The 27,765-nt window shown below is 52.9% G+C and overlaps 1 protein-coding gene and 1 pseudogene across 1 annotated transcript in view; one reads left to right on the top strand and one right to left on the bottom strand.

The window, feature by feature from the left end:
* Positions 1–27,765, bottom strand: part of RIPOR3 (RIPOR family member 3) — a 104,851-nt gene that overhangs the window by 10,279 nt on the left and 66,807 nt on the right. Inside the window, exons 3-14 of the mRNA XM_055266785.2 lie at positions 23,304–23,450; positions 19,298–19,376; positions 14,170–14,193; positions 13,826–13,879; positions 12,852–13,001; positions 12,572–12,635; positions 12,192–12,235; positions 11,893–12,018; positions 11,669–11,814; positions 7,933–8,062; positions 5,383–5,955; positions 915–1,045 (exon numbers count right to left, since the gene is read on the bottom strand). Coding sequence (XP_055122760.2) covers positions 915–1,045; positions 5,383–5,955; positions 7,933–8,062; positions 11,669–11,814; positions 11,893–12,018; positions 12,192–12,235; positions 12,572–12,635; positions 12,852–13,001; positions 13,826–13,879; positions 14,170–14,193; positions 19,298–19,376; positions 23,304–23,450 — 1,668 coding nt within the window. The remainder of the gene's footprint in view (positions 1–914; positions 1,046–5,382; positions 5,956–7,932; positions 8,063–11,668; positions 11,815–11,892; positions 12,019–12,191; positions 12,236–12,571; positions 12,636–12,851; positions 13,002–13,825; positions 13,880–14,169; positions 14,194–19,297; positions 19,377–23,303; positions 23,451–27,765) is intronic.
* LOC129474914 (large ribosomal subunit protein eL36-like) lies at positions 24,010–24,354 on the top strand (annotated as a pseudogene).

Raw genomic sequence — 27,765 nt, 5'->3', positions numbered from 1 at the left:
AAGTCCGCTCCGTGGTAGAGGCTGGACCTGTTGCCCGACCCACTCACAGCCACTCAGGAAGGGCGGAAGCAAGTGTGGCACGAAATACCGCACTCGTCCATGGGATTGTGAGAGGCGAGGAGAAGGAATTGAGCCTCTGCTCTTCCATGTGGTGAGATGTGGATACAGAAGCCCTCGGGAGCTGGGGCAGGTGAGGCTGCATAGCCTCGAGGGAAGCTGTCATGGGAGGTGTGGGCCCTGCGGTGGGACAGAGGGAACGGCACTGGGTACTGCTGCCCCTTGGTTAGAGGGCAAAGAGCTTTTTATTCATTTTCTTTTTTTTTTGAGACAGAGTCTTACTTTCGCCCAGGCTGGAGTGCAGTGGTGCCATCTTGGCTCACCGCAACCTGCGCCTCCCGGGTCCAAGCAATTCTCCTGCCTCAGCCTCCCGAGTAGCTGAGATTACAGGCTCTCACCACCGTGCCAATTTTTGTATTTTTAGTAGAGACAGGGTTTCACCATGTTGGCCAGGCTGGTCTCGAACTCCTGACCTCAGGCAATCCGCCCGCCTCCACCGCCCAAAATGTTGGGATTACAGGCATGAGCCACTGTGCCTGGCCTCAAAGAACTTCTACTATATACTCGGTGGTTATTTTTTAAGGTTTAAAAAATAATACTAAAATCTGGTTTCTTGGAGCAGAAGGTTCAGGGCCAGGCTGGGGTGATCTCATCTACTTCGTGGTCTCTGAGGACCGGCTCTGAGCCAGGTGGGGGATGTGCGGGGATGGCGTGGGGAAGGGTGCACGATAGAGTGACAAGAGCTGAGCCAAGGACAGTGGGAGAAACAGACTGGGCGGCTGGCGGGAAACGTGGAGCTTGGGTCACCCGGTAGGAGTGCTGGCCACTGGGTCACTGCTGGAAGTAGGTGCACTCACCGGAGACCCTGGGAGCCCCCAAACAGGGACAGCTCATCCGGGGCGAAGTCGGCATTGAGGAAGGCGAAGCTCTCCAGGATGCACTCCATCAGGCTCTCGGCCGAGGCGTGCTCCTGCCGTGCTCTGCAGGGCTGTGGACGAAGTGGCCAGACCTGAGGGCAGCACTGGGCCCTACCCACCCAACCAGGACACTGGCCAGGGGCCTCACGGCAGACCTGGGCAATGTCCCAGTCCCAAGCCCCAATCCCACACACTGTCCCCCAGCACAAGCCCAGCTGCTGGCCCAAGGCGTGGCACTGGGCGTGGCACCCCCCAAAGTCCCTCCTGAATGGCCTGTGACAAGGTAGGGGCAGAATCTTGAGGGGGGCAGATCTGAAAACCCTCCCCTGTATCTCAAACACTCATAGGGACAAGGCCAATGGCAGGAGTGAGTGAGCGGCCCCAGCAGGGACCGGGGAGGCAGGAGCGCAGGTGCCTCCCCTAAGAGGGGGCCGCACTCGTAGATTGCCCAGTTCTAAGAAAACTCTAAAACATAGATTTTTATGGGGAACTGCCCAGTTTTGAAATACCAACAACAAATTTCAAAGTATTTTAAATACATGGTGTAGGTCAGGCGAATGCCTCTTCATGAGGCTCAGAGGCCTGTGGGCTCCGGGTTCCTCCTCCCTGTTGGGTTTCTCTCCCCAACAGATTAAGGGAGAGTGTTGGGGCCACCAACTCGCCACTGGTCAAGTCACCAGAGCCTCCAGTGGCAGCTCCCTCCCTGGAGATTTCTGTCTTGTCCCCAACTCGTGGCTGGCTCCAGGGCTGGTTCCTGCCCCCGTTCCCAGCACACCCCACCCAGGCCTTGTGTCCAACACAAACTGCAGCCAAGGCACAGCCCAAGCAGAAGCCATAAAACCAAACCAGGATCCTAACCGTGGAGCCAAAGAGAAAATCTCGAGGACGAAGGGAATAACAAGGCTGGTTGCAGAGATCACATTTTCCAGTACAAAAATATAGGCATACGTGTGTATGTACGTGTGTATCAATACATGCATATAGACTGCTGATTCTCAATAGTCAAGGTAGTTATGTTCTAGAGGCCCAGGCGGGCAGATCACTTGAGGTCAGGGGTTCAAGACCAGCCTGGCCAACATGATGAAACCCCATCTCTACTAAAAATACAAAAATTAACCGGGTGTGGTGGCACAGACCTGTAGTCTCAGCTACTCAGGAGGCTGAGGCAGGAGAATTGCTTGAACCAGCGAGGCAGAGGTTGCAGTGAGCCAAGATTGTGCCACTGCACTGCAGCCTGAGCAACAGAGCAAGACTCCATCTCAGAAAAAAAAAGGGGGGCAGTTTATGTTCTATAAAATCATAGCAAAAAAACTGAATCAGCAAAAGCTGAACCATTGCTCCTAAGGGAGATACTGGGTTAGGTTCCTGTGAACCTCTGGTCACAGCAGTTTTATCAACTCAGCAATACAGAACCTTGTATGTGTCTTTCAGTTTAAAGACACCTTATTTAATAGCTATTGTTGGCCGGGTGTGGTGGCTCACGCCTGTAATCCCAGCACTCTGGGAGGCTGAGGCAGGTGGATGACCTGATGTCAGGAGTTCAAGACCAGCCTAGCCAACATAGTGAAACTTCGTCTCTACTAAAAATACAAAAATTAGCCAGGCGTGATGGTAGGTGCCTGTAACCCCAGGTACTAGGGAGGCTGAGGCAAGAGAATCACTTGAACCCAGGAAGTGGAGGTTGCAGTGAGCCGTGATCATGCCACTGCACTCCAACCTGGACAACAGAGTGAGACTCTGTCTCCAAAAAAAAGAAAAAAAAAGTTATTTTTGATTCATTAACGTTGAACTCAATAGCGAGCATCGCTACAACTCATGCCTGAAGGAAGCTCATCTAACACGCATTTTCTCCGTAGGGCATTTCACAGGCTTCCTGGACTGAGGAACACCAGCTGGCACTGAAGCTCTGGGCTTGGGAACCATTTAAACAGTGAAACTGTCAACAAGAAGCACAAAAACTTGAAAAACATGGCATTAAATAGACCATGAGGACACTTGTTTACCATTTGGGCGTTGAAATAGGAAGGCAAAGCATTGCCTCGCTTGACCTCAGCTGGGAACGTGCGCTTCAAGCAGCTCAGATTTTCTATCACTCTGCCTGGCCCCAAAACCCATTTTGGAATCACCTCGAGTATTGATTTGGGGGTTAGAAATAAATTTTAGCAAGTAGATGAATTCCAAAATACAGTATCCATAAATAATGAGGATAAATCGTGTATATGTATGTGTGTATGTATGCGCTCACACACACAATTTTTTCTTTTGAGAGAGAGAGTCTCACTCTGTTGCCCAGGCTGGAGTGCATTGATGCGATCTTGGCTCACTGTAACCTCCGCCTCCCGGGTTCAAGTGATTCTCCTGCCTCAGCCTCCCACGTAGCTGGGACTACAGGCGCACGCTACCACGCTCGGCTAATTTTTTTGTCTTTTTAGTAGAAATGGGGTTTTGCCATGTTGGCCAGGCTGCTCTTGAACTCCTAGCCTCAAGCAATCCACCTGCCTTGGCCTCCCAAAGTGCTGGGATTACAGACGTGAGCCACCGCACCCACCATCATATATGTATTCATATACACACAGATTTGCATAAATGTGTGTGTGTGTCATTTCTTTCCAGAAAAACTAAAAACCACGGTCTGTAATCAATTTGCATTGTTCTGACTTCATTTGCCAAAAAAAGAAAAGTTCCTCAAAGGTGTTTAAAATGATTATTGCAGCATTAACATTTTTATGTAAAATGGGTGTAATTTTTCAAAACACAAGTATATGACAAATGCGCATGCTGACTCAAATTGGTCTACAAAAAGAGGCTGTTAAAAAGTACAAAAAAGGTACAGGTGTGGTGGCTCACGCCTGTAATCCCAACACTTCGGGAGGCTGAGGCAGGAGGATTGCGTGAGTCCAGGAGTTTGAGACCAGCCTGGGCAACAAAGTGAGACCCTGTCTCTACAAAAAATAAACAAAATTAGCCAGGCATGGTGATGTGTGCCTGTAGCCTCAGCTACTCAGAAGGCTGAGGGAGGAGGATCGTGTGATCCCAGGAGGCGGAGGTTGCAGTGAGCCAAGATCGCACCACTGTACTCCAACCTGGGCAACAGAGTGAGACCCTGTCTCAAGAAAAATGAAAAACATGAAGTACCAAAAAGTTGACATTATTTCTTAAATTTTTTTCTGGAAATTTTCAGTCCTTTTTAACAACCATAGCAGTGATAAACTGAACATATTTTTAAAGTTATGGATGTAAAATGAGAAATTAAACATTTTTTCCCCTGTGCTGATTTGTCCTGTTGGAGGTGTGGTTGGCGATAAAATGTGTTTGAAGAGAGCTGTTAACTATTTCAGTGCCAAAGTGTATCTTACACAAAAGAGGAAAACAGAAAACAGCAAAATCAGAGAAGTGCACAGCCAGTTTGAGGGCATAAGGACCTCGGGAACACAGAGCAGGAAGGGATGGGCCTGCCGGGGCCAGGTGGAAGTTGCCATTTAAAAGAGGGTGTCCAGGCCGGGTACAGTGGCTCATGCCTGTAATCCTGGCACTTTGGGAGGCTGAGGCAGGCGGATTACCTGAGGTCAGGAGTTTGAGACCAGCCTGGCCAACATGGCAAAACCCCATCTCTACTAAAAATACAAAAATTAGCCAGGCGTGGTGGTGTGCACCTGTAGTCCCAGCTACTCGAGAGGCTGAGGCAGGAGAATTGCTTGAACTTGGGAGGAGGAGGTTGCAGTGAGCCGAGATTGCACCACTACACTCCAGCCTGGGCAACAGAGTGAGACTCCATCTCAAAAAATAAATACATAAAAAATAAAAGAGGGTGTTCAGGGAAGGACACCCTTAAGTTAACTGATGTATTAGTAGGTACTAGTGGTATACATTTTTTTGATGTACATTCAAATTTGTGTAAACACAAAAGGAGAATGTAAATAATTTGCCTAGGTCAGTGCCCCTGAAAGCCACTTGCCACCTAAGCCCTCCTGTGAACTGAGAACGGCCCGGGGTATGAGCCCTGTGGAGGAGAAGGTTCAGTGCAGGGTGCGTGGATGAGGCAAACAGGAAACTGCGTGGGGCCTTCCACGGAGCCAGCTCCGACCCTGGCAACACTCTAAGTTTGGGTTTGTAGCCACGAGCCACAGCCCCACCCACCCAGGTCAGAAGGTGCGAGATGGGGCCAGGTTCTGGCTGGACGTGCATGAGCTATCGACTGTGAACTCTTAGAATCTTCCTGAGCCCCATGAGGGCTGCTGTTATCTCCATTTGCCAGATGAGGAAACCAAGGCCCAGAGAGACACGGCCCACCCAGGTCACACAGAGGTGAGGCCAGGATGCCGGCCCAGGCTGCGTGGCCCCAGAGCCCACTCCTGGTCATCATGCCATCAGCAAAGCAGGGCTGCCGCCCAGGGCGGGGTGCACATACCTTCAGCCTGTCCCGGAAGCCGAGGACCTGGTACTCCAGCTCCCGGAGCTGGGGCTGGGTGGAGTCTGTGGGCCTCAGCAACTCCAGGACCTCCTGCAGAGGCCCCTCGAGGGCCACGCCAGGCCCATCCTCTCTGTCCCCGGTTGCCCCTTCCTCGTGGCCATTCTGGCTACTCGAGGCTGTGCCGTTGTGGAACAGGGAGCCCTGTGGCAGGCTGGGGCTCTCCACTCCTAAGTTCCTCCAGCCAGGCTGCTCTGCAAATGGGCCTCCCGAGAGGTGGGCCATCTCTGGCAGGAGACCTGGGGGCAGGGGGTCCTCCCGAGCCTCCTCTTCAATGGAGGCGTGGGGGCCGATGGCCAAGGGCAGGAAGCCCACATCTGAGGTGGACGCCGACGTGCTCGTCTCCGTGTCTCGGGGGTCCTCAGAGCTGAAGGAGTCCATCTCAGGCAGCTCTTGACTCTGGCTTCTTAGGCTGGGACCCCGGAGGTCGCTGTCAGACAGGTAGCTGAGGATGGAGGTGGCCCTTGGGCCACCCAGCAGCAAGGCCTGCTGTGTTGGCTGCTGTAGGACAGACTGGAGAGGGGACACGGGAACGGCCTCACCAGCCACCCCAGGGACCACAGCAAGTCCCCCAGAGGGGCTTCCCCTGACAGACACCTGCTCTGCATGCCCATGTTCTCAGGATGACTGAGGCCTGCCGAGGTGACCAGCATCCCAGAGGTGCAGACAAGACCCTGTCCCCTCTCTGCACTTATCCCCCATCCCGCCTCCAACTCACTCCCCCCAGCCTCGGCAGCCTCCTGGTTGTTGCTCATGCCCTGTGGGCTGGGCCCCACGTTCCTGCCTCAGGGCCTTTGCACTGACTGTGCTCTCGCCAGAACGCTCTTCCCCATGTGCCTTCACGGCTTGTGCCCTCGCCTCCTCAGGACCTTACTTAGGTGTCACCTCTCCTGAGAACCCTGCCCTGGACGGCCTTTTTTAAGTGGCAACTTCCACCTGGCCCCAGTGGGCCCCTTCCCTTCCTGCTGTCTCCCACAGTCCTTATGCCCCTGGGGCTGGCTGTGCACTTTTCGGATTTTGATATCATCTGTTTCCCCTGTAGAATTTCAGCTCCTTGAGGGCACAGTCTTTGCCTGGCCTGGAGCAGAGCCTGGCATATAGTTTCGTTTGTTTTGTTTTGTTTTGAAATAGTCTCGCTCTGTTGCCCAGGCTGGAGTGCATTGGTACTGTCTCGGCTCACAGCAACCTTCACCTCCAGGGCTCAAGCAATTCTCCTGCCTCAGCCTCCTGAGTAGCTGGGATTACAGTGGCACTCCCCCATGCCTGGCTAATTTTCGTATTTTTAATAGAGACGGGGTTTCGCCATGTTGGCCAGGCTGGTCTCAAACTCCTGACCTCAGGTGACCCACCTGCCTCGGCCTCTCAAAGTACTAGGATTACAGGCATGAGCCACCGCGCCCAGCCTAGTTTTGAATGAGTGAAGCGAATGAATGAAAGAAGGGCATGACATACACACCATAGAAACAGCAGCAGCTGTCATTAAGCATTCTGAGGTTGCCGGCCCTATTCCAGGGCCTTCACATTACCCTCACCACACCCCATGGGGGTGGCACTGCCCTAACCTCGGAGAGATCCTCAGGCCACACGGGTGGCGAGTACAGTGCCACAGTGTGAATCTGAGTACACGGACATGAACCCTTACCTCTCATCACCTGAACCAATGATAGTGGTTGATGTCCATTAACTCAGTTAACTCTCACAACAATCCCATAAGGGCAGTGCTGTTATTCTCACTTCTCTGATACAGATATTGAAGTCCAGAGAGAGCTGGGCACGGTGACTCATGCCTGTAATCCCAGCACTTTGGGAGGCCGAGGTGAGTGGATCACCTGACATCAGGAGTTCAAGACCAGCCTGGCTAACATGGTGACACCCCGTCTCTACTAAAAATACAAAAATTAGCCAGATGTGGTGGCGTGTGCCTGTAATCCCAGCTACTCAGGAGGCTGAGGCAGGAGAATCGCTTGAACCTGGGAGGAGGTGGAGGTTGCAGTGAGCTGAGATTGCGCGACTGCACTCCAGCCTGGGCGACAAGCGCGAAACTCTGTCTCAAAAAAAAAAAAAAAGGTGCATACACTTGCTGGTAGATGGATTGCTGTCTCTGGAAGAATATGGAAGAAATTGATGACAGCATTAAGGAGGGAACCCTGATCCATGGAGATCACGGGAAGGAGATGTTTTACTGGGCACTCTGTCAATACTACTAGAAACATATATATTAAGGCCAAGGCCATGGTTGGGGTGCTAGAACCATCCAGAGAGCCCGTTGCAGATGTCCTGAAGGACCAGCCAAGCCCAGAACCCAGGCTAGGATGGAGGCTGGCAGCAGAGGAAGAAAGCACACAGGAAAACACCCAGGATCGCCCCAAACAGAAGCTGAGCCCGAGGCTTGCCAGGTCTAGGGGGGCCAGACTGCTCCGCCCAGCTCCCACGTGCTGCCCCCATCCCAGGGTGACCACAGCGGCCCTGCGCTGGGGAAGTCTCACTCACCAGGTAGTATTTCTCCCGGAAGCTGGGGGTGCTCGGGGGTGTCCAGTTGTACAAGGAGCCCTTCCTGCTGCCCACAGAAAACTTGCCTGTGGGGCTGGGTGACACCAGGAAGCTCTCAGTATCAAACGGGCTGGAGGAGAGAACAGAAGGCCAGGATGCCATCGGCGCCCAGAGGCCATTTCAGGCGCAGACGGCCCAGCGGGCTCTTAGGTTATACAGGTCGATGGTCTTCATCTTACAATACAATAGCGTGGATGGTGTGCGAGGAGCTCTGCTCTAAACTGTTGCTTGTTTTTGAGACAGGTTCTTGCTCTGATGCCCAGGTTGGAATGCAGTGGTGCCATCACAGCTCACTGCATCCTTGAATTCCTGGGTTCAAGTGATCCTCCTGCCTCAGCCTCCTGTGTAGCTATGACCACAGGCATGTACCACCATGCCGGACTAATTTTTAAATTTATTTGTATTTTTTGTAAAGACAGGGTCTTGCCATGTTGCCCAGGCTGGTCTCGAATTCCTGGGCTCAAGCAATCCTCCTGCCTCAGCCTCCCAAAGTGCTGGGATTACAGGCCATGAGCCACTGAGCCCAGCCTCTACCAAACTCTTTACACGAATCCTTATTTCCACCCCCAAGACAACCCTCTGTGGACTGGAGAATTATTTACAGGGGAGGAAAGGAAGGCTCTGAGAGATGAGTGACTTGCTTAGGGCAGTGTCACAACCAACCACGCGAGACGGAACTGAATTCACACACACATTTCTCTGACCCCAAAGCCTTAAAGATCACTAAGAGTGATGCTTACTCTTCAGATGTCACTGTACTTAACGGATTTAAGAGGAAATGGGCTGGGTGCGGTGGCTCACACCTGTAATCCCAACACTTCGGGCAGCCAAGGCAGGCAGATCACTTGAGCTCAGGAGTTCGAGACCAGCCTGGATAACCTAGCGAAACCCCCGTCTCTACAAAAAAATGAATACATTAGCTGGGCTAATGTGGTGACCGACAGACACTTCTAGTCCCAGCTACTCAGGAGGCAGAGGTGGAAGGAGCACTTGAGTCTGGGAGGTGGAGGCTGCAGTGAGCCGAGATCATGCCACTGCTCTCCAGTCTGGGCAACAGAGCAAGACTCTACCTCAAAAAAAAAAAAAAAAAAAAAAGCAAAATAAAACAGGAAATGGAGGCTTGGGCCTCCAAGGCCAGGGCCTCGCCCATGGTCACAGGTGCGGCCTAGGAACTCCAGGTTACAAGGCCTTGACCCCTTTAGAAATCTTTCTCAAGGCCGGGCGCAGTGGCTCATGCCTGTAATCCCAGCACTTTGGGAGGCCAAGGCGGGTGGATCGCCTGAGGTCAGGACTTCAAGACCAGCCTGGCCAACACGGTGAAACCCCATCTCTCCTAAAAATATAAAAAAATTAGCTGGGCATGGTGGTGGGCACCTGTGATCCCAGCTACTTGAGAGGCTGAGGCTGGGGAATCGCTTGAATCTGGGAGGCAGATGTTGTAGTGAGCCGAGATTGCGCCATTGCACTCCAGCCTGGGCAACAGAGCCAGACTCTGTCTCAAAAAGAAAAAAAGAAACATTTCTTAGACTCTGACCGCCCTGAGGGCCCTTAGCCAGATGGTTAGGGACAGTGACTGAGCAGGAGAACAGGATCTGGAGGCAGGAAACCAGGCCAATTCATGCTAAATCAAGGAAAGACACCAAGGTCTGAAGGGACAGGGAATCTAAGGCCAATTAACGCAATCTTCCTAAAGCTAACCCAAAAGGAAAAAGCCCGTCTCTCCACACTCAGTAGTAAAGGATCAAAGGGCAACGCTCCCTACAGCCCTCCCGCCTCCAACCACGGCTCAGATGGAAAGGGAGGGTGTGGATGGGCCGCTGGCGAAACAGGGACCATCCCTCTATCTGCATAGGGCACCATCCACCTCAGCCTCTAACCACAGACCAAATCCTTTATCCAGAAAAGGGGCAGGCCATAGGAACCTCAAACAGGGTACTTAAAGCCCAGAAACTTTGTAACCAGACCCTTGAGCCGCATGCTCGGGCCCACTCCCACCCTGCGGAGTGCTTTCTTGCCTTTTTTTTTTTTTTCTTTTTCTCTGAGACTGTCTTGCTCTGTCATCCAGGCTGGAGTGCAGCGGCACCATCTTGGCTCACTGCAGCCTCTGCCTCCCAGGTTCAAGCAATTCTCCTGCCTTAGCCTCCCAAGTAGCTGAAACTATAAGCCGGCGCCACCACGCCTGGCTAATTTTTGTGTTTTTAGTAGAGACGGGGTTTCGCCTTTTTGGCCAGGCTGGTCTCGAACTCCTGACCTCAGGTGATCTGCCCACTTAGGCCTCCCAAAGTGCTGGGATTATAGGTGTGAGCTACTGCGCCCAACCTGCTTTCTTGCTTTAATAAAGCCCTGCTGCTTCATTCCTGCGTTTCATTCCCCTGCTCCTTTTCTGCGTTTTGTTCAAGTCTTTGTTCAAAACGCCAAGGACTTGAACAACTCATTATCCAGACCCTCCACCAGTAACAACTGGACACCCCCAGTTAGAGGCCCCTTTGAGAAGCTCAGCCGATGAACAGGGAACACTCGGTTCAGACCCCTCGTCTGTAAAAGGGGTGCCCTTACGGAAGAACCCGTGTGGAACATGCACAGGGAAGGATGGGAATCCAGGCGAGCGCATGGGAGCAGCGAGGCGAGTGATGCTCAGCCTGGCCCGTGATGCTCAGCCTGGCCTGTGTCCAGCCTTGCACTCGGAGCAGGTAGGTCCCCATAGACCCTCCTGCCTCGAAGAAACTTGCTTACAATTATTTGCACAAATGCCTGGCTCATGGCACCTGGGCCTGGCCTGACCAGAAGGCCTACAGCTCAGAGGCTCTGCAAGTGCCTGCTTCTCTGCCCAGGGTGTCTGCAGACCCGCAGGCACCCTAGGTCCTAGGCTTGGATGGCACTGAGGTGCCCACCACCCTGTACGCTTCAGGGGCCCCTGGGCAAGAGGTATTCTCAGCCCTACCAGACAGGTGAGGACCCTGAAGGTGCAGGTGGCCGCTCACCAGAATTCACCCAGCTCACGAGGGAGAGGGCAGCAGCTCTGTGACCCCCAGCTCAGACACCCACCCTAGGGGGAGAAGAGAGAGACCAGCCCCGACTGGCCAGAGCAAGCACAGAGCAGAAGAGGGTCCTCAGCTCTCCCTTCTGCTGCCCCTGCGCTGAGGAGGAGGAAGGGAATGCCCTGCAAATGCAAGGCTTCCTTAGAACAGAGAGCTCTGGAGCCCTCCACGCTCAGGGTATACAGTCTAGGGGGTGATCGCATGGACATGGGCTTCATGGCTCTGCAGCCAAGAGGGGGATGCAGGTGACCGCTCAGCCCTGGGCCTGGGGGCTAGCCAGGGTCGGCCAGGAATGAGTGGGTGGGAGCAGCAAGGAGGGCCTTCGTGGAGAGGTGAGCCTCCTCCAAGAAGCCAAGCCCAGGAGGCCCCGGAAAGTGTCCCCCCAACCTTCCCTGGGGCTTTAATAGCCAGGGGTTCAGAAGCAAGAAGGGACGCAAAACCTGAAAGGCAGGCAGGGGCTGCAGAGAAGGTCTAGGCCTCGACCTGACTGAGGGGCAGGAGTGAGGGACAGATGAGGACCCATGAGGGCAAGGACACTCTCGGCAGAGGCTGGTGCAGGAACCTAGGGCCAGAGTGTGGCCAGGCCACCAGGGGCAGCCCGCCAGGCCTCCGCTCTCCCCAGGCTGGGCGGGACTCACTTCCACTGCACCTCCAGCTGCAACTTGATGGTACCCAACTCCGTGATGTCCACCACGATGACCTGCGGCCGCGTCGTGAAGAAGTCGGCAATGTCACACGTCACTGCGCCCACAGCCAGCGAGCCCAGGCCCCGCAATTCCGTCACCTGGGGGTGGGGGCTGGAGGGTGGTGTCTGAGCCGAGCACCCAGGCACCCCAGCCCTGCCCCTGGGCCCCACCCTCACCTTGATGTCCAGGTTCTCGTGCAGCGTGGGCATGAAGGCCTTCTCCTCTTCGTCCCAGGTCTGGCTGTCATCTGACTCGATCCGACCCTTGAGCTTCCAACGCTGGCGGCCCAGACGCATGAGCACCTGTGAACCAGCCCAAGAGGGGCCGTGTCAGCCCAGGTGGGTGTCCCTTTGCTGCCCGCCCAGGGCCCTCCCTGCCAGACAGAGCCCCAGCTGCAACCCTGGTTCCCAGCAGCTCCCATCCCCCAAAGACCTGGCAGGGAGCCCTGAGGATTGACCCCGGAGGGTGGCCGTACCTCATAGTGGTCTCCGGGACAGAGGCGTGCGTAGCCCACCAAGCCTGGAACACAGACATGGCCAGTCTCCCCTCCGCCTTCCACTCTCCCTGACCTGGAACCACAGGTCCTCTCTGGGGTTCCCCAAGTATAGGTTTTCAGTTTCAGCGGGGTGAGGATTGGGGGGAGGTACACCATCATGATGGAAAATGGACAGAGGGTGCTGGGCCCTCACACCAGGCTCAGAGAGGGGTGGGACTTGCCAGAGGTCACATGTCACATGGATGCAAAAGCCAGGACTCGGCTCAGACCCCTGGGATTCTGGCCAATTCCCACGCCCCTCAGCACAAGTCTCAGGGCCTCCAGGAAGGCCTCTGCCCACCCCCTCTCAGCCCTGTTACCTTTCATCCTGATGTGGAACTCGCCCAGGTGAACCTCCAGGGCCCCCTCGATGAGCCACATGTCCTGCAAAGCCCCGGAGGTGGCTCAGCTGGCTGCCTGGGGCTAGGCCACGGGGGCCTCTAACTGTCCCTGCAGCCAGACAGAGGCCACAGGCAGAGCGACGCCTCCTTGGGGCCCAGAACACCTCCTCCAGCCCCCGCTGGCCCAGCTGTCAATGTCCCCACTGCCCGGCCCAGCTCTCGCTGCCCCTGCTGCCCAGCCCAGCTTGGCCCGGCCCACCTCGGCGCACTCGTGCAGGCTGCGGCCCAGCTCCTGCAGGCTCTCTCGGGCTGCGCGGCTCGGGGGGCACCCGGCAAAGGCCCGCTGCATGCTGGAGGCGCCATCGCGCAGGCGGCACTGGATGCAGTAGTCCTCGTACAGCTCGTCCACCTGTGGTGGGCACACGAGCTGGTGGCGCTGCCCACGCGGAGGGGCGGCCCCACACCTGCCTGTTGACTTCTCCCCTCTGGGAGAGGCCCTCCCTGAGCTAAGCACCCCGCTAGCGCAGCCCATGGTGACAGTCACTACCTGTCCAGTCCCATTCAAAGCAGTCACCCCTGGCCCTAGTAGAACAGGAACCCCCACAGGCAGGGACCACCTCTGCCTCACCTGCCACCCCTGCTTCACCTGCCACCCCTGCCTCACCTGCTGCATACCCAGCTCCTGGCAGCGACTGGCACACAGTGTGCACAGCAAAAATGAGTGAAAGGGACAAGGGAATCTGTCCCTTCACCTCCTCTGCCTGGTTTTTCAACAATGAAACGGGAGGTGAGTTTGTGATAACCTGCCACCCACTGGGCAGTGCGGGGAATAAAGCAAGATCGTGAAACCGTTTGCAGACTCTAAAGCTTAAGGATCTGCTATGTGACCTTGGGCGAACCCATGTTCATCTCTGGACCTCTGCTTCTCCATCTGTACAATGGGCTGGGAGGGCTCAACCTTCCCAGCCATCTAAGACTGACCATGAGGTCTTTCTGCATAAACTGAAGAAAGAGCCCACACGGTCCTCAGTGAGTCCCACCTCGGGGCTGAGCCCCTGCTGTCCTTCAACTGGCCCGAGGCCCCTGCTCATCCATAGCCTCCTGCAGCTGCCCCATACCCAGAGGCCCTGACCCCTGCTGCGAGGGCACCTCCCTGGCTCCTGCTAACCTAGCTGAGGCCCAGCAAGCTGGCACTGCCCCGCCCCACCCTGCAACATCCACGAGCCGGCTGACCTTGCTGATGTGAAACTCCATCTTCCGAATGTGCCTTTCCACACAGCGCGTTTGCTTCTCCCGGAAAAAGGGAAGATGTTTGCAAAGTCGCCTGGGCCACCCACCAGTCCCGCTTGCCCCTGCCACCCTCCTGCAGGTCCTAACTCAGAGAATGGGGCTTAGTGCTGGGCCGGCCCCTCACCATCCCAGATGAAGGCTCATCGCAGAGCCTCAGCCTTCCCATTCCTAAAATGGGGAGGAAATCCAGGTATTCTGCCCATCGTTCAGCCAGAAGGATGCAGTGAGGCACAGTCATTCTCATCCAGCCGGGCCCAGCCCACCTCACTCACCGTATGCAGACTCACCTTGTCCAGGTCGTAATAGAAAGCCTGTGGGGGAGGAAAGGAGGGCGGAAGAAGCTGTCAGAGTCCCACATGTTCCTCCAAGGCCTATGAGGCTCTATGCTGGAGGCGCCTGAGCTCAGAGTCAGAGGACAGAAAGCCATGTCTACAGCCACCCCCACTCCTTCCTCTGCCAACGGCAGACTGCTGTCCACGCCAAGGACAGCACTGATTAAACACATGCACGTTGGATGAGGCAGTTCTAGGTCTGGCTCTTCTATTTCCCAGCTGTGTGTCCCAGGCAAGTCATTCAACCTCTCCAGGCCTCCATTTCCTCCTATGTAAAGTAGGGTAGGAGAAGCGCCTACCTCATAGGGAGAAAAAAGGACACAGTAGGCACTTGACAAAATGGGAACCATTGGGATTGAAGGAATGGCCTCAGCCATGACCAAAAGAACGTGGGGGATGGAGGCGGGAGGGGCACATGGCACAGAAGTTCAAGCCTTTTTTTTTTTTTTTTTTTTTTTGAGACAGAGTCTCGCTGTCGCCCAGGCTGGAGTGCAGTGGCGCGATCTCAGCTCACTGCAGGCTCCGCCCCCCGGGGTTCATGCCATTCTCCTGCCTCAGCCTCCCGAGTAGCTGGGACTACAGGCGCCCGCCACCACGTCCGGCTAATTTTTTTGTATTTTTAGTAGAGACGGGGTTTCACTGTGTTAGCCAGGATGGTCTCAATCTCCTGACCTCGTGATCCACCCGCCTCGGCCTCCCAAAGTGCTGGGATTACAGGCGTGAGCCACCGCGCCCGGCCCAGAAGTTCAAGCCTTAATGGTGAATTCCTAAGTCTATCCATTCCAGGGGCCAGGGTGCGACCAAGACAAATAATATACCGTCAGGGCAGGCAAACCTTTCTACAGGTTTATAAAGGGTCAGAAAGTAAATATTTCAGGCTTGAAAGGCCAGGGCGCCCCATGCCAAGATCTATAAAGTAGGACCATCCTGGCCAGGCGCAGTGGCTCACGCCTGTAATCCCAGCACTTTGGGAGGCTGAGGTGGTCAGATCACTTGAGATCAGGAGTTTAAGTCCAGCCTGGCCAATGTGGCGAAACCCCATCTCTACTAAAAATATAAAAACTAGCTGGGCGTGGTGGTGCATGCCTGTAATCCCAGCCACTTGCCAGACTTGAGGCAGGAGAATCACTTGAACCTCAGAGGTGGAGGTTGCAGTGATCCAAGACCGTGCCACTGTACTCCAGCCTGGGTGACAGAGCAAGACTCCATCTCAAAGAAAAAAAAAAAAAAGGTAGGACCATCTAAAACATACACACCTTTGCCTATGTTAGAGTTACTTCTAGAACCAAGAAAGAGAGTGTGAAGTGGGCCTAAGACATGAGAAGTGCTGTACCTGCCTGTGGGGTTAAATTCGTCAGGGTCAAAGTTTTGTCCTAACTAAGCAACTCTGCCATCATAGTGGGAAAGCAGCCACAGACAATGTGTACATGAACAAGTGTGGCCAAGAAACATTTATTTAAACAAATGTTTAAAAAACTCTTGTTTTTTAAGTGACTCTAATTTTAAAATATAGTGACTCTAATTTTCACTGGCTGTTAATTTCCAGTGGAGATTAGAGTCACTATGTCTGAGTCTGGAGGGGTTACCATGAGGCTGGAGATCCACCCGGGAGGAAAAGTAAGCTATAGGAGAGTATGTAAATTGACATTTCATTTTCGTAAGACAATTTTAACTCACAACTGCTAAACACAGTTACATGATTATGTGACCAGAGAGAAAAATATGGAAAGATCAATACAAGATTGTTCTTAAGGGTTAAACAGGGTGGGACACAGAAGACGAATAGAGGAGGGTGTCAATCGAGAGAAAGAAGGATTCAACCCCAAAAAGTCCCATGTATGTATTTATGTGGAATTGTACATATGCGATAATGAAATAAAAATTCCATTTAAGCCAGGTGAAGTGGCTCGCACCTGTAATCCTAGCACTTTGGGAGGCCAAGGCAGGAGGATCACTTGAGCCCAGGCATTCAAGACCAGTCTGGGCGACATAGCAAGACCCTATCTCTACAAAAAATTTAAAAATTAGCTGGCCATGGTGGCACACACCTGTAGTCCCAGCTACTTGAGAGGCTGAAGTAGGAGAATTGCTTGAGCCCAGGAGTTCAAGGTTACGGAGAGCTATGATCGTACCACTGCACTTCACCCTGGGTGACAGAGTAAGACCTTGTTGCTTTAAGAATAAATAAATAAAATCTTTTTAAAATTAAGAAACAATTAAAACTCCATTTAAGAAATAAAGAACTAGGATGGGCACGGTGGCTCATGCATATAATCCTAGCATTTTGGGAGGCTGAGGTGAGTGGATCACCTGAGTTCAGGAGTTCGAGACCAGCCTGGCCAACATGGTGAAACCCCCTCTCTACTAAATAAAAAATACAAAAATTATCCTGGCATGATTGTGTGCGCCTGTAATCCTAGCTACTCAGGAGGCTGAGGCAGGAGAATCACTTGAACCTGGGAGGCAGAGGTTGCAGTGAATGGAGATCGTGACACTGCACTCCAGCCTGGGTGACAGAGCAAGACTCCATCCTGAAAAAAAGAAAAGAAAAAGAGAAGAAAAAGAAAAGAAAAAAAGAAATAAAGAGGAAAGATCTCAAGCCTTTGAAAAGAAGAGTGACTACCCAGCAACGTCTCGAAAACCAACATCTTGTTTCAATGAGAACCAGCAGTGTCATGGGAGCAGGACTCGACATGGGCATCTTGCTGTGTGGCTCCAGTGCGGTCACTGTGCCCTGGCCTCAGTGTGCCCATCTATGACATGGGAGCAGCTAAAACATACAAGTATTTATACTCTTGCCTACTTTAGAGTTACTTCTAGAACGGAAAGAATGGGAAACGAAGTCCACGGGGTGAGACTCACTGCACCCGTGTGAGAAGAGGGGCGGATGCTGGAGCTGGGTGAGATCTTGGCAGCACCTCCTCCCACCATCTGCTGCTGGTCACCCGCCCAACCGCCCACCAAGGGTGAGGCATGCTGAGCTTGGCAGGCTTTTGCCTCCCCAAGTCCCTGGCACACGCATGAGGCTGGGCCCTTGCCTCTCCCACCCTGCCCACCCCGAGGCCCTCTCTGCTGGAGCCAGAATACAGAGACGGCCGTTTGCTTGCTTGCTTATTCCACTCATTCATTCATTCATTCATTCATTGAAACAGAGTCTGGCTCTATCGTCCAGGCTGGTGTGCAGTGGTATGATCTCACCTCACTGCATCCTCAGCCTCCTGGGTTCAAGCTATTCTCCTGCCTCAGCCTCCCGAGTAGCTGGGACTACAGGCACCCACCACCATGCGTGGCTAATTTTTGTATTTTTAGTACAGATGGGGTTTCACCATGTTGGCCAGGCTGGTCTCAAACTCCTGATCTCAAGTGATCCACCCGCCTCAGCCTCCCAAAGTGCTAAGATTACAGGCGTGAGCCACTGTGCTGAGCCACTGGATGCTATTTTAGTAGAAAAACTCATCTCCCCTTCTCGCTTTCCCAGTCCCTCAGTCAAGCTGGTGGCCTGCTCTGCAGGTTGGTGCTTTGGAGGAGGGATTCTGGGAAACACTGGCTGGGAGGAGAATCCCACAGCAGCAAGGCCTCCTTGCTTTTGTTTCCAAATCTAATTCATTAAGGATATGTGGGGTTTTCGCAAGGCAGCAGCGGAGAGACTTCCCAGATGAAAGGAAGATCCTCCTGCTGAAAGGATGAAGTCCCTGAGCAATGGGATCCTAGCAGTGTCACCAGATAAAATACAGGACACCTAATTAAAATTTCCAATAAACAGGGAACAATTATTTTAGCATAAGTATGTCCCAAAGATTACATGGGATATACTTATACCTAAACATATTTGTGATTTGTCTGAAAAACCAATTTAATGGAAGGCCGGGCACAGTGGCTCATGCCTGTAATCCCAGCACTTTGGGAGGCCGAGGCAGGCGAATCACTTGAGGTCAGGTAGTTTGAGACCAGCCTGGCCAACGTGGTGAAACCTTGTCTCTACTAAAAATGCGAAAAACAACTGGGCGTGGTGGCGAGTGCCTGTAATCCCAGCTACTCAGGAGGCTGAGGCAGGAGAATTGCTTGAATCTAGGAGGCAGAGGTTGCAGCGAGCCGATATCATGCCACTGCACTCCAGCCTGGGCAACAGAGTGAGACTTCATCTCAAAACAAAACAAAACAAATTTAATGGGGCATGCTATTTGTGAGTGTGTGTGTGTGTGTGTGTGTGTGTGTGTGTGTGTGTGTGTGTTTTGCTAAGTCTGTCTCCGCTAAAGGAAAGGCAAAAAACCAGAGCAGGTGAGCCTTGGGCAACACAGGGCCCAGGGCCAGCCTTAAAGACACTGCCTTGGCTGGCACAGTGCCTCACACCTATAATCCCAGCACTTTGGGAGGCCGACACAGGAGGATTACTGGAGCCCAGGAGTTCAAGACCAGCCTAGGCAACATGATGAGACCCTGTATCTACAAAAAATTTAAAAAATTAGCTGGACATGGTGGTGCACACCTGTAGTCTCAGTTACTTGGGAGGCTGAGGTAAAAGGATCACTTGAGCCCAGGAGGTGAAGGTTGCAGTGAGCCGGGATTGTGCCACTGCACTCCATCCTGGACAACAAAGGGAAATCCTGTCTCAAAAAAAAAAAAAAAAGATGCTGCCCTGATGATAGCAGGAAATGCTGCCTGTCAGCTGGGCATTGAAGGAACACGCAGGCTTCATCAAGGACAGCAGCAGGAGCCACTGTGACATACCCAAGATGTGAAAACTGACCCACTTTCCTGGCATTACAGAAGCCATCCCAAGTCCAGGTCACCTGATGGCCAAGGTCTATAAAATAGGACCACCTAAAAGAAATGCACCTCTACACACTGCCCACCTTAGCATTACTTCTAGAACCGAGAGAGAGTGTGACATGGGCCTAAAACGTGTGAACTGCTGTAAGTGCCAAAGTGAAGTTAACTCAGCGCAACATGAAGAGGCTATTCCATAAACCTCTAGTTTTGAGAAAGAGTCACACCGTGACATAGGCTAGGGGGAACGCAGGGTTCATTCTTTTACTCCTGGCCAAGGCTATCTGGGTGGGAAGCAGGCAGGGAGGGGTCTCACCAGCCTGGAATTCCTCCTGGTGTCCTTGTGGCGTCCAGACAGGTGGTCCAGCTCAGCCTGCTGCACACACAGATACTCCCTGCAAGGAAAGCGAGGAAGAGTTTCAAATGGAAGAGGAACAAGAAAGGGAAAGGAAACAGGCCAAATGGACAATGTCCCCAACAATGTCCCCACGTGGAGAGCAGACACGGGACTCAGCGGGGCTCAGAGGCAGGTAGGAAGCCCGGCCCCTTCACACTGGGGGCTGTGTGCCCAGCACCACGCCAAACTGGTTACCGGGAAGTTCCTAGTTAATTCCCCCACCAGGCCCACAAGTAGGTTCTACTGTTATTATATGCATTTTTTCTTTCTTTCTTCCTTTACTTATTGTTTGAGACAAGGTCCCCCTCTCTCACCCAGGCTGGAGTGCAGTGGTGTGATCACAGCTCACTGCAACCTCTACCTCCTGGGTTCAAGTGATTCTTATATCTCAGCCTCTTGAGCAGCTGGGACTACAGGTGTGTGCCACCACACCTGGCTGATTTTTGAATTTTTAGTAGAGACGGGGTTTCACCACATTGGCCAGGCTGGTCTTGAACTCCTTGACCTCAGGTGATCCGTCTGCCTTGGCCTCCGAAAGTGCTGGGATTTCAGGCGTGAGCTACCACGCCCAACCTAGTATATGTATTTTAAAGATAGACAAACCAACCCTTGAAGGCAGCAAGTACCCCAGCCCTGGTCACACAGCAGAGAAGAGGCTGAACCCAGGTCTGAAACCACACAGTGGCCTTCTGAGCCCAAAATCTTCATCCCCATGTTATACCGCTTCCCAAGCTGGGGCCCAGCTCATGGGGAGGTCATCATGGCACACCTCCCTCAAGGTCAAGGGTCTAGGCCAGGCATGGTGGCTCACGCCTGTAATCCTAGCACTTTGGGAGGCCGAGGTGGGCGGATCACAAGGTCAGGTGATCGAGACCATCCTGGCTAACACAGTGAAACCCCATCTCTCCTAAAAATACAAAAACTTAGCCGGGCGTGGTCCCGGACCTGTAGTCCCAGCTACTTGGGAGGCTGAAGCAGGAGAATGGATTGAGCCCGGGAGGCAGAGTTTGCAGTGAGCCAAGATTGCGCCACTGCACCCCACCTGGGCAACAGAGCGAGACTCCATTCCAAAAAGAAAAGGTGGGGGGAATCTAGATTTGGGGGCCAAGGCAGGGAGTCCCATCTTGCTGGATTTGCTGAGTCACCCCAGGAAAGTCACTCACCCTCTCTGGGCTCTACTGACACCACCTCAAATGTGGAAAAGACAGCTTCTGCCAGACTGCTACTCACTGAGGTGTTGAGCTCTCTGGGAAGGGGCTGCCTTGGCCCCAGACAAGTCTCAAACATGTGGTCCTTAAAGGACACAGAATCTGTCCTTCAGAAACGTGCTCTACCCTCCATGCACATCCCAGCTCCCATTCTGCACAATCCCAGCTCGCTGCAGCCTCCACCTCTACCGAGTTTTGCCACATTGCTATGCTGGTCTTGAACTCCTAGCCTCAAGGAATCTGCCTGCCTCGGCCTCCCAAAGTGCTGGGATTACAGGGTGGCCACCACTGTGCACAGCCAAGGATGTCTATTTTGAAAACCATTTCATTCTACGGTGGTAAGGTGGTTTCACGTTTTTGTTTTTTTGACTCTTGCTACGTCTCCTAGGCTGGAGTGCAATGACACGATCTTGGCTCACCACAACCCCCACCTCCCGGGTTCAAGTGATTCTCCTGCCTCAGCCTCCCGAGTAGCTGGGATTACAGGCATGCCCACCACACTCGGCTAATTTTGTATTTTTAGTAGAGACGGGGTTTCACCATGTTGGCCATACTGGTCTCAAACTCCTGAATTCATGATCTGCCTGCCTCCACCTCCCAAAGTGCTAAGATTACAGGCCCACCGCGCCCGGCCTGGTTTCAACTTTTACTTGACTCTGGTTCCTCTTTGGGGTGCCCCGTCTATAAATAAGAGATTTAGGGGCCGGGCGTGGTGGCTCACACCTGTAATCCCAGCACTTTGGGAAGCCGAGGCAGGTGGATCACAAGGTCAGGAGTTCAAGACCATCCTGAACAATATGGTGAAACCCCGTTCTACTAAAAATACAAAAAAAAAATTAGCCGGGCGTGGTGGCAGATGCCTGTAGTCCCAGCTCCTCGGAAGGCTGAGGCAGGAGAATAGCTTGAACCCAGGAGGCAGAGGTTGCGGTGAGCTGAGATCGTGCCACTGCACTCCAGCCTGGGTGACAGAGTGAGACTGAGTCTCAAAAAAAAAAAAAAAAAAAAAAAGGCATAAGTAGGAGAGAATTTAGGGTCTAAGTACCACTATATCTGGGGAAAATCACTCCAGAAACCACTCTTTGGCCCACAAGGACCCCTGTCATCTGGTCCCCATTGCCCTGTGACCTCATCCTCTTTCCTTTGGCTCTAGCCATGCTGGCCTCCTTGCTGCACCCCAGGGCCTTTGTGTATGTGGCTACCCTGGCCTGGAATGTTCCTTTCCCATTATCTGCATGGCTCACTCCACCCCTTCAGGCGTGTGCTCCAATGTCATCTCCTTAGCAAGACCTTCCTTCCAATTGCCCAATTTAAAATAAACCCTCCCTGCCTCCACCTTCTTACCCTGGCCTATTTTCCTCTGTGGCCCTTACCACTATCTGATATTCTCTGTACTTTTCTTTTCTGTATTGTGTATTGTCTGTCTCTCCCCCACTAGGAGTCAGCTCCATGGGGGCTAGGGATTTTGTGTGTTTAGTTTACTTCTGTCCCCTGGCCTGGCACTCTGTAAGCCTCAATAAATATTTGTGGGCTGGGCACAGTGGCTTATGTCTGTAATCCCAGCACTTTGGGAGGCCAAGGCAGGCAGATCACTTGAGTCAGGAGTTCAAGACCAGCCTGGCCAACATGGCGAAACCCTGTCTTTGCTAAAAATACAAAATATTGGCTGGGCGCGGTGGCTCACACCTGTAATCTCAGCACTCTGGGAGGCCGAGATGGACGGATCACCTGAGGTCAGGAGTTCAAGACCAGCCTGGCCAACATGGTGAAACCCTATCTCTACTAAAAATACAAAAAATTAGCCAGGCGTGGTGGCAGGCGCCTGTAATCCCAGCTACTCAGTAGGCTGAGGCAGGAGCTACTCTCAGCCTCTGCTTTCTCATCTGTAAAATAAGGAGGCTATGCCAGGTGGGGTGGCTCACGCTTGAACCCAGGAGGCGGAGGTTGCAGTGAGCTGAGATCACACCATTGCACTCCAGCCTGGGCAACAAGAGCAAAACTCCGTCTCAAAAAAAAAAAAAAAGTATTAGCCAGGTGTGGTGGTGCGTACCTGTAGTCCCAGCTAGTTGGGAGGCTGAGGCAGGAGAATTGCTTGAACCCCAGAGGCAGAGGTTGCAGTGAGCCGAGATTGCGCCACTGCACTTGAGCCTGGGCAACAGAGCAAGACTCCATCTCAAAAAAAAAAAAAAAAAAAATTTGTGGAGTGACTCATTCTTCTTGTGCAGGCCTCGGCCCAGCTCATCAGTTGGTTTCTGAGCAAGTCTGTCCTTCACTCAAACACCCACCGCCCTGACCTCTTGCGTGTGTGAGCTCACAGTGCAGGCTCCTACTGTGGGGCCTTTGCCCACACTGTTACCTGTCTGCCAAGGCCCTCGACGCACCGTCTCTCTGTTACCTTTCTTCATTGCACTCAGCACAGGTGGAAGTTCCATGATTGATTGCATTGCTTCTTGATTGATTGCGTTGAATCTGCTCCTCTGCACTGCGTGCTCCACAAGATCAGAGTCCTCCTGCCTTAGTCACTGCCAGGTTCCCAGTGCCCAAGAACTGGGCTGAGCATGCGACTGCACCCTGACATACTTGCTGACTAAACGAATGACCAGGAACTTAACCTGTCACCTCTTGTAGACAAGACCCACCCATGCTTCCCCAGGAAGAGACAGAGAGGAGGCGAGGTAGAAGAATGCACTTCTTAAAGGCAGCACACAGCCCAGCCTTACTTGAGGCCTCTTTTCAATGCTTCGAAGATCTTCTTCACCTGCTGGGGCTTGGGGTCTGCACAGACCGATCCCTTCCGCAGCGTGCCGTACATCTTGGAGGATTTTGCAGGCATTCGCGATCTCACGGAGTTCCTGTTGATGGACTTTCTGTGAGAAGGGTTGGAGGGGAAGAGAAGTCAGAGAAGGGCCCTGACAAAGCCCTCCCCAGGGGCAGGCACTTTGGAAATAGTGACCAGAGCCACAGGGAGTCAGGAGACCCAGCTCAGTCCCACCCCCATCACCATCAAGCAGTGTTGTCTCCAGAAAGTTATGGAGCCTCTCTGGGTCTCTGCTTTCTCATCTGTAAAATAAGGATCCTGGGCCAGGTGCGATGGCTCACGCTTGCAATCCCAGCACTTTGGGAAGCTGAGGTGGGTGGATCACCTGAGATCAGGGTTTCAAGACCAGTCTGGCCAACATGGCGAAACCCTGTCTCTACTAAAAATACAAAAATTAGCCGGATGTGGTGGTACATGCCTGTAATCCCACTTACTCCGGAGGCTGAGGCACAAGAATCGCTTGAACCCGGGAGGTGGAGGTTTCAGTGAGCTGAGATTGCACCACTGCACGCCAATCTGGGTGACAGAGTGAGACTCTGTCTTAAAAAATAAATAAAAATAAGGAGCCTGGATTTGGGGATTAAAAGAAGAGTAATAAAGCTCTTCCACCACAGCTGCCACTGGAGAGCAGCAGCCATGGCTCTGCGCTACCCTATGGCCGTGGGCCCCACAAGGGCCACAAGGTGACCAAGAACGTGAGCAAGCCCAGGCACAGCCGCTGCAGTGGGCGTCTGACCAAATACACTGAGTTTGTGCAGGACACGATCCGGGAGGTGTGTGGCTGCACCCTATACAAGCAGCACGCTATGGAGTTACTGAAGGTCTCCAAGGACAAACAGGCCCTCAAGTTCATCAAGGAAAGCCTGGGGACACACATCTGCGCCAAGAGGAAGCAGGAGGAGCCAAGCAATGTCCTGGCTGCCATGAGGAAAGCCACTGTCAGGAAAGACTGAGCCCCCTCCCTTGCCCTCTCCCAGAAATAAAGAACAGCTTGACAAAAAAAAAAAAAAAAAAAAAGAACGGGAATAAAAATCTGGTATCAGAAATGAACTTACAGCAAGAAATACAGTCAAGCAGCCCAAATGCCAATGCTCTCTGATCAGCACGCTCTGCCTGTGCAGGCAAAGCCATGTGGGAGGCCAAGTCATAGTCCTGTGCTTTACCCTTGGGGTGGCATCTGTTGGCTTTACCTGCCCAGCATCCATCCCCTCCCCCTAGTAGTAGCACCTCAATTTTCCTCTGGGGCGCCTCCCCAGCTCTGTTTTTTATACTTGTGGTTTGGGGGAAAGGTAGCCTGACCAATCAACATGCACACACACATTTGCACATGCACACGTGCACACGGGATTCTTTGGCAAATCCACATTCCAGGCCTGAGTTAGTCAACATATTCTGCTCCCCTGGGCCAAGAAGTATGGGGATCAAGCCTGGCCAGTAGCCAGCCAGGAGTTCAGAATTCACAGAAGGGAAAAGTGTTTTTTCCCCTGGCATTGCTAACCTGGGGAACATATATATACCTGGGACTTCCTGCCTCCTCCTTTTGCTACCATGTAGGGAAACTGGGGCCAATACAGAGAGGAACAAACAGACCAAATCTCCATGACAGTGAGTTCCTGGATCCAGCTATATCTAAAGCTGAACCTACCCGTGGAATTTGCAGTTACATGAGCCAACTGGCTCTCTTTTTTAGCCTAAGCCAGCTGGAGTTGGGAGTGTGGACTGGATGATCCTAAAAACTGCCTTTCAGTGGTGACAGCTGGGTCCCTCAACCTTTACAGATGTAGCAGCATCTCAAGACTGATTACAGGAGTATGAGGCCAGGGCACCCTCACCACAGCACAGAGTTGGTTTCCCTGGCATCTAAGCCTCTTCTCAGGATCCCATAACTTATCCATGAGGCTTGAGGACCAGGCGGGCTGATGCAGCCTTTCCTCACCAACAGATGTGTTGAATTCCATTCTTAGCCCTCTAAAGCCATCGGCCAGGTGCCTGGCACCAGGTATCACTTAATGACAACATTCTCACAAAAGAGACATGGTGGAAATGACTCTTAGAACTAACTTTGGCATCAGTTCTTTTTTTTTTTTTTTTTTTTTTGAAATGGAGTCTCACTGTCACCCAGCCTGGAGTGCAATGGCACAATCTCGGCTCACTGCAACCTCCACCTCCTAGGTTCAAGCGATTCTCCTGCCTCAGCTTCCCAAGTAGCTGAGATTACAGGCACACACCACCATACCTGGATAATTTTTGTATTTTTAGTAGAGACAGGGTTTCACCATGTTGTCCAGGCTGGTCTCAAACTCCTGACCTCAAATGATCCACCTGCCTCAGCCTCCCAAAGTACTGGGATTACAGGTGTGAGCCACCGTGCCTGGCTCGGCATCAGTTCTTACAGGGGACTACTGGCCCTTCTCTTCCAACTCCTCCTCTTCCCAGGGGCGGGAATAAGTGTATGCTGGAAGCAGCTTCAACCCACCCCCAAAAGCTGGCTTAGCAACAAGAGAGAAGGAACAGGCCCTGAATAGCCTTGTGAAGCAGACCTCCCAGCACACACATGCCCTCATCCACCCATTGGCTCTGGACTGCAGAGAGAGAGAGAGGAATAACCAATCTTAAGCACCTGCATTTTGGGGGTCCTTTTATCAAAGCAACTTCACCTCTACACTAACACACTACCCAAACCTCTGTCTTTTCATCGGTAAAATGGGACCACATAATACATCAGAGGTGGTGCTGAGAATTCTATTAGATGCAAGGCCCAAAATGTGGCACAAAGGAGACCTTTTACATGAAAGCTATTGTTAGAATCATCACACCCTATCTATATCTTTCCCCTGGCTCACAGCTTAGAAAACGTTAGGTGCAGGCTGGGCACTGTGGCTCATGCCTGTAATCCTAGCACTTTGGGAGGCCAAGGCGGGTGGATCAACTGAGGTTAGGAGTTCGAGACCAGCCTGGCCAACCTGGTGAAACCCCGTCTCTACTAAACAAAGAATTAGCCGGACGTGGTGGTGGACACCTGTAATCCCAGCTATCAGGAGGCTGAGGCAGGAGAATCACTTGAACCTGGGAGGCAGAGGTTGCAGTGAGCCGAGATTGTGCCACTGCACTCCAGCCTGGGCAGCAAGAGCGAAACTCCGCCTAAAAAATAAAAATAAAAACAGAGAGAGAGAAAGAAAATATTAGGTGCTTGGTAAATATTAAGCTCAGCTGAATGGGGGAAAATACAGCATCCCAAGGGGATTAGAGAACAGAGATCCTGGCCCCTGCAGGCAGAGCGGGACAGTGAGTGCACCCCTGGGTGTTCCTAGCTGGGGACAGAGGGAGCAAGGATGGAGAGTGGGACCTGGTATGCTCTGGGAGTGAACAGCAAGGAGCAAGGTTTGACCCAGGCAGAAGTGGGAGTCTGCAGAGGGGCCTGGACCCAGGGCCTGTCTAGCTTTGGGGACCCAGGATGTGTGAGAGGAGGAGAAGGGCAGCTCCCAGAGAAAGTCCAGCTTCCAACACATTTACAATGACAAGTAATGTCTCCGTAGAGCAGAGAGACTAAGCTCAGGCCAGGGCTACTGGGCTGCTGAATAGCTGACACCACAAGCCCAAGGGCCTCAGGAGCCTAATGAGAACACATGAGCCTAAGTAACTGCGGGCACCTGCTGCCGCCAGGAGCTGGCTAAGGGCTTTATAGAAATATCTCGACTTTCACAACCACCACTAGGAGACAGGTATTATATTATTATTATTTTGGATTTTTTTGAGATGAAATTTCACTCTGTCGACAGGCTGGAGTGCAGCAGCACGATCTCTGCTCACTGCAGCCTCCACCTCCCAGGTTCAAGTGATTCTCCTGCCTCAGCCTACCCAGTAGCCAGGATTACAGGCATCTGCTATCACGTCCAGTAATTTTTATTTTTTTAGTAGAGACAGGGCTTCACCGTGTTGGCCAGGCTGGTCTTGAACTCCTGACCTCAGGTGATCTGCCTGCCTTGGCCTCCCAAAGTACTGGGATTGCAGGCATGAGCCACCACACCCGGCCATTTGTATATATTTAATGTTAAGTGATGCTTTCCAAAGCCCACAGGGGCTGTGCTCCCTCTTCCCCTTGCCCTCCCTGAGGCCCCATCACCCACCTCTTGAACCGGGCCCTCCGCAAGTTTGCCATCTCGAGGCTAGCAGAGACGGTCAGGGCTGCAGCCTCGGGGAAAGGCAGGTTTCTGAGAGGTTAGGGACCCTGGCAGGTGGGCAGCAGGCAGTGGAGCAGGAGCTTGGAGGTGGGGCTGCAGGAGTCGGCTCACTCCCAGCTCCCGCCTCCAGCCCCCAACAGGTGTGCACCCTTGGCCCAGCCCCGCTTCCATCCACCTGGGGAC

Source organism: Symphalangus syndactylus, chromosome 24, assembly GCF_028878055.3.
Source record: "Symphalangus syndactylus isolate Jambi chromosome 24, NHGRI_mSymSyn1-v2.1_pri, whole genome shotgun sequence".
Classification (NCBI taxonomy): domain Eukaryota; kingdom Metazoa; phylum Chordata; class Mammalia; order Primates; family Hylobatidae; genus Symphalangus; species Symphalangus syndactylus.
The sequence above is the reverse complement of the archived record's forward strand: the minus strand, read 5'-3'. Positions and strand labels throughout refer to the sequence as shown.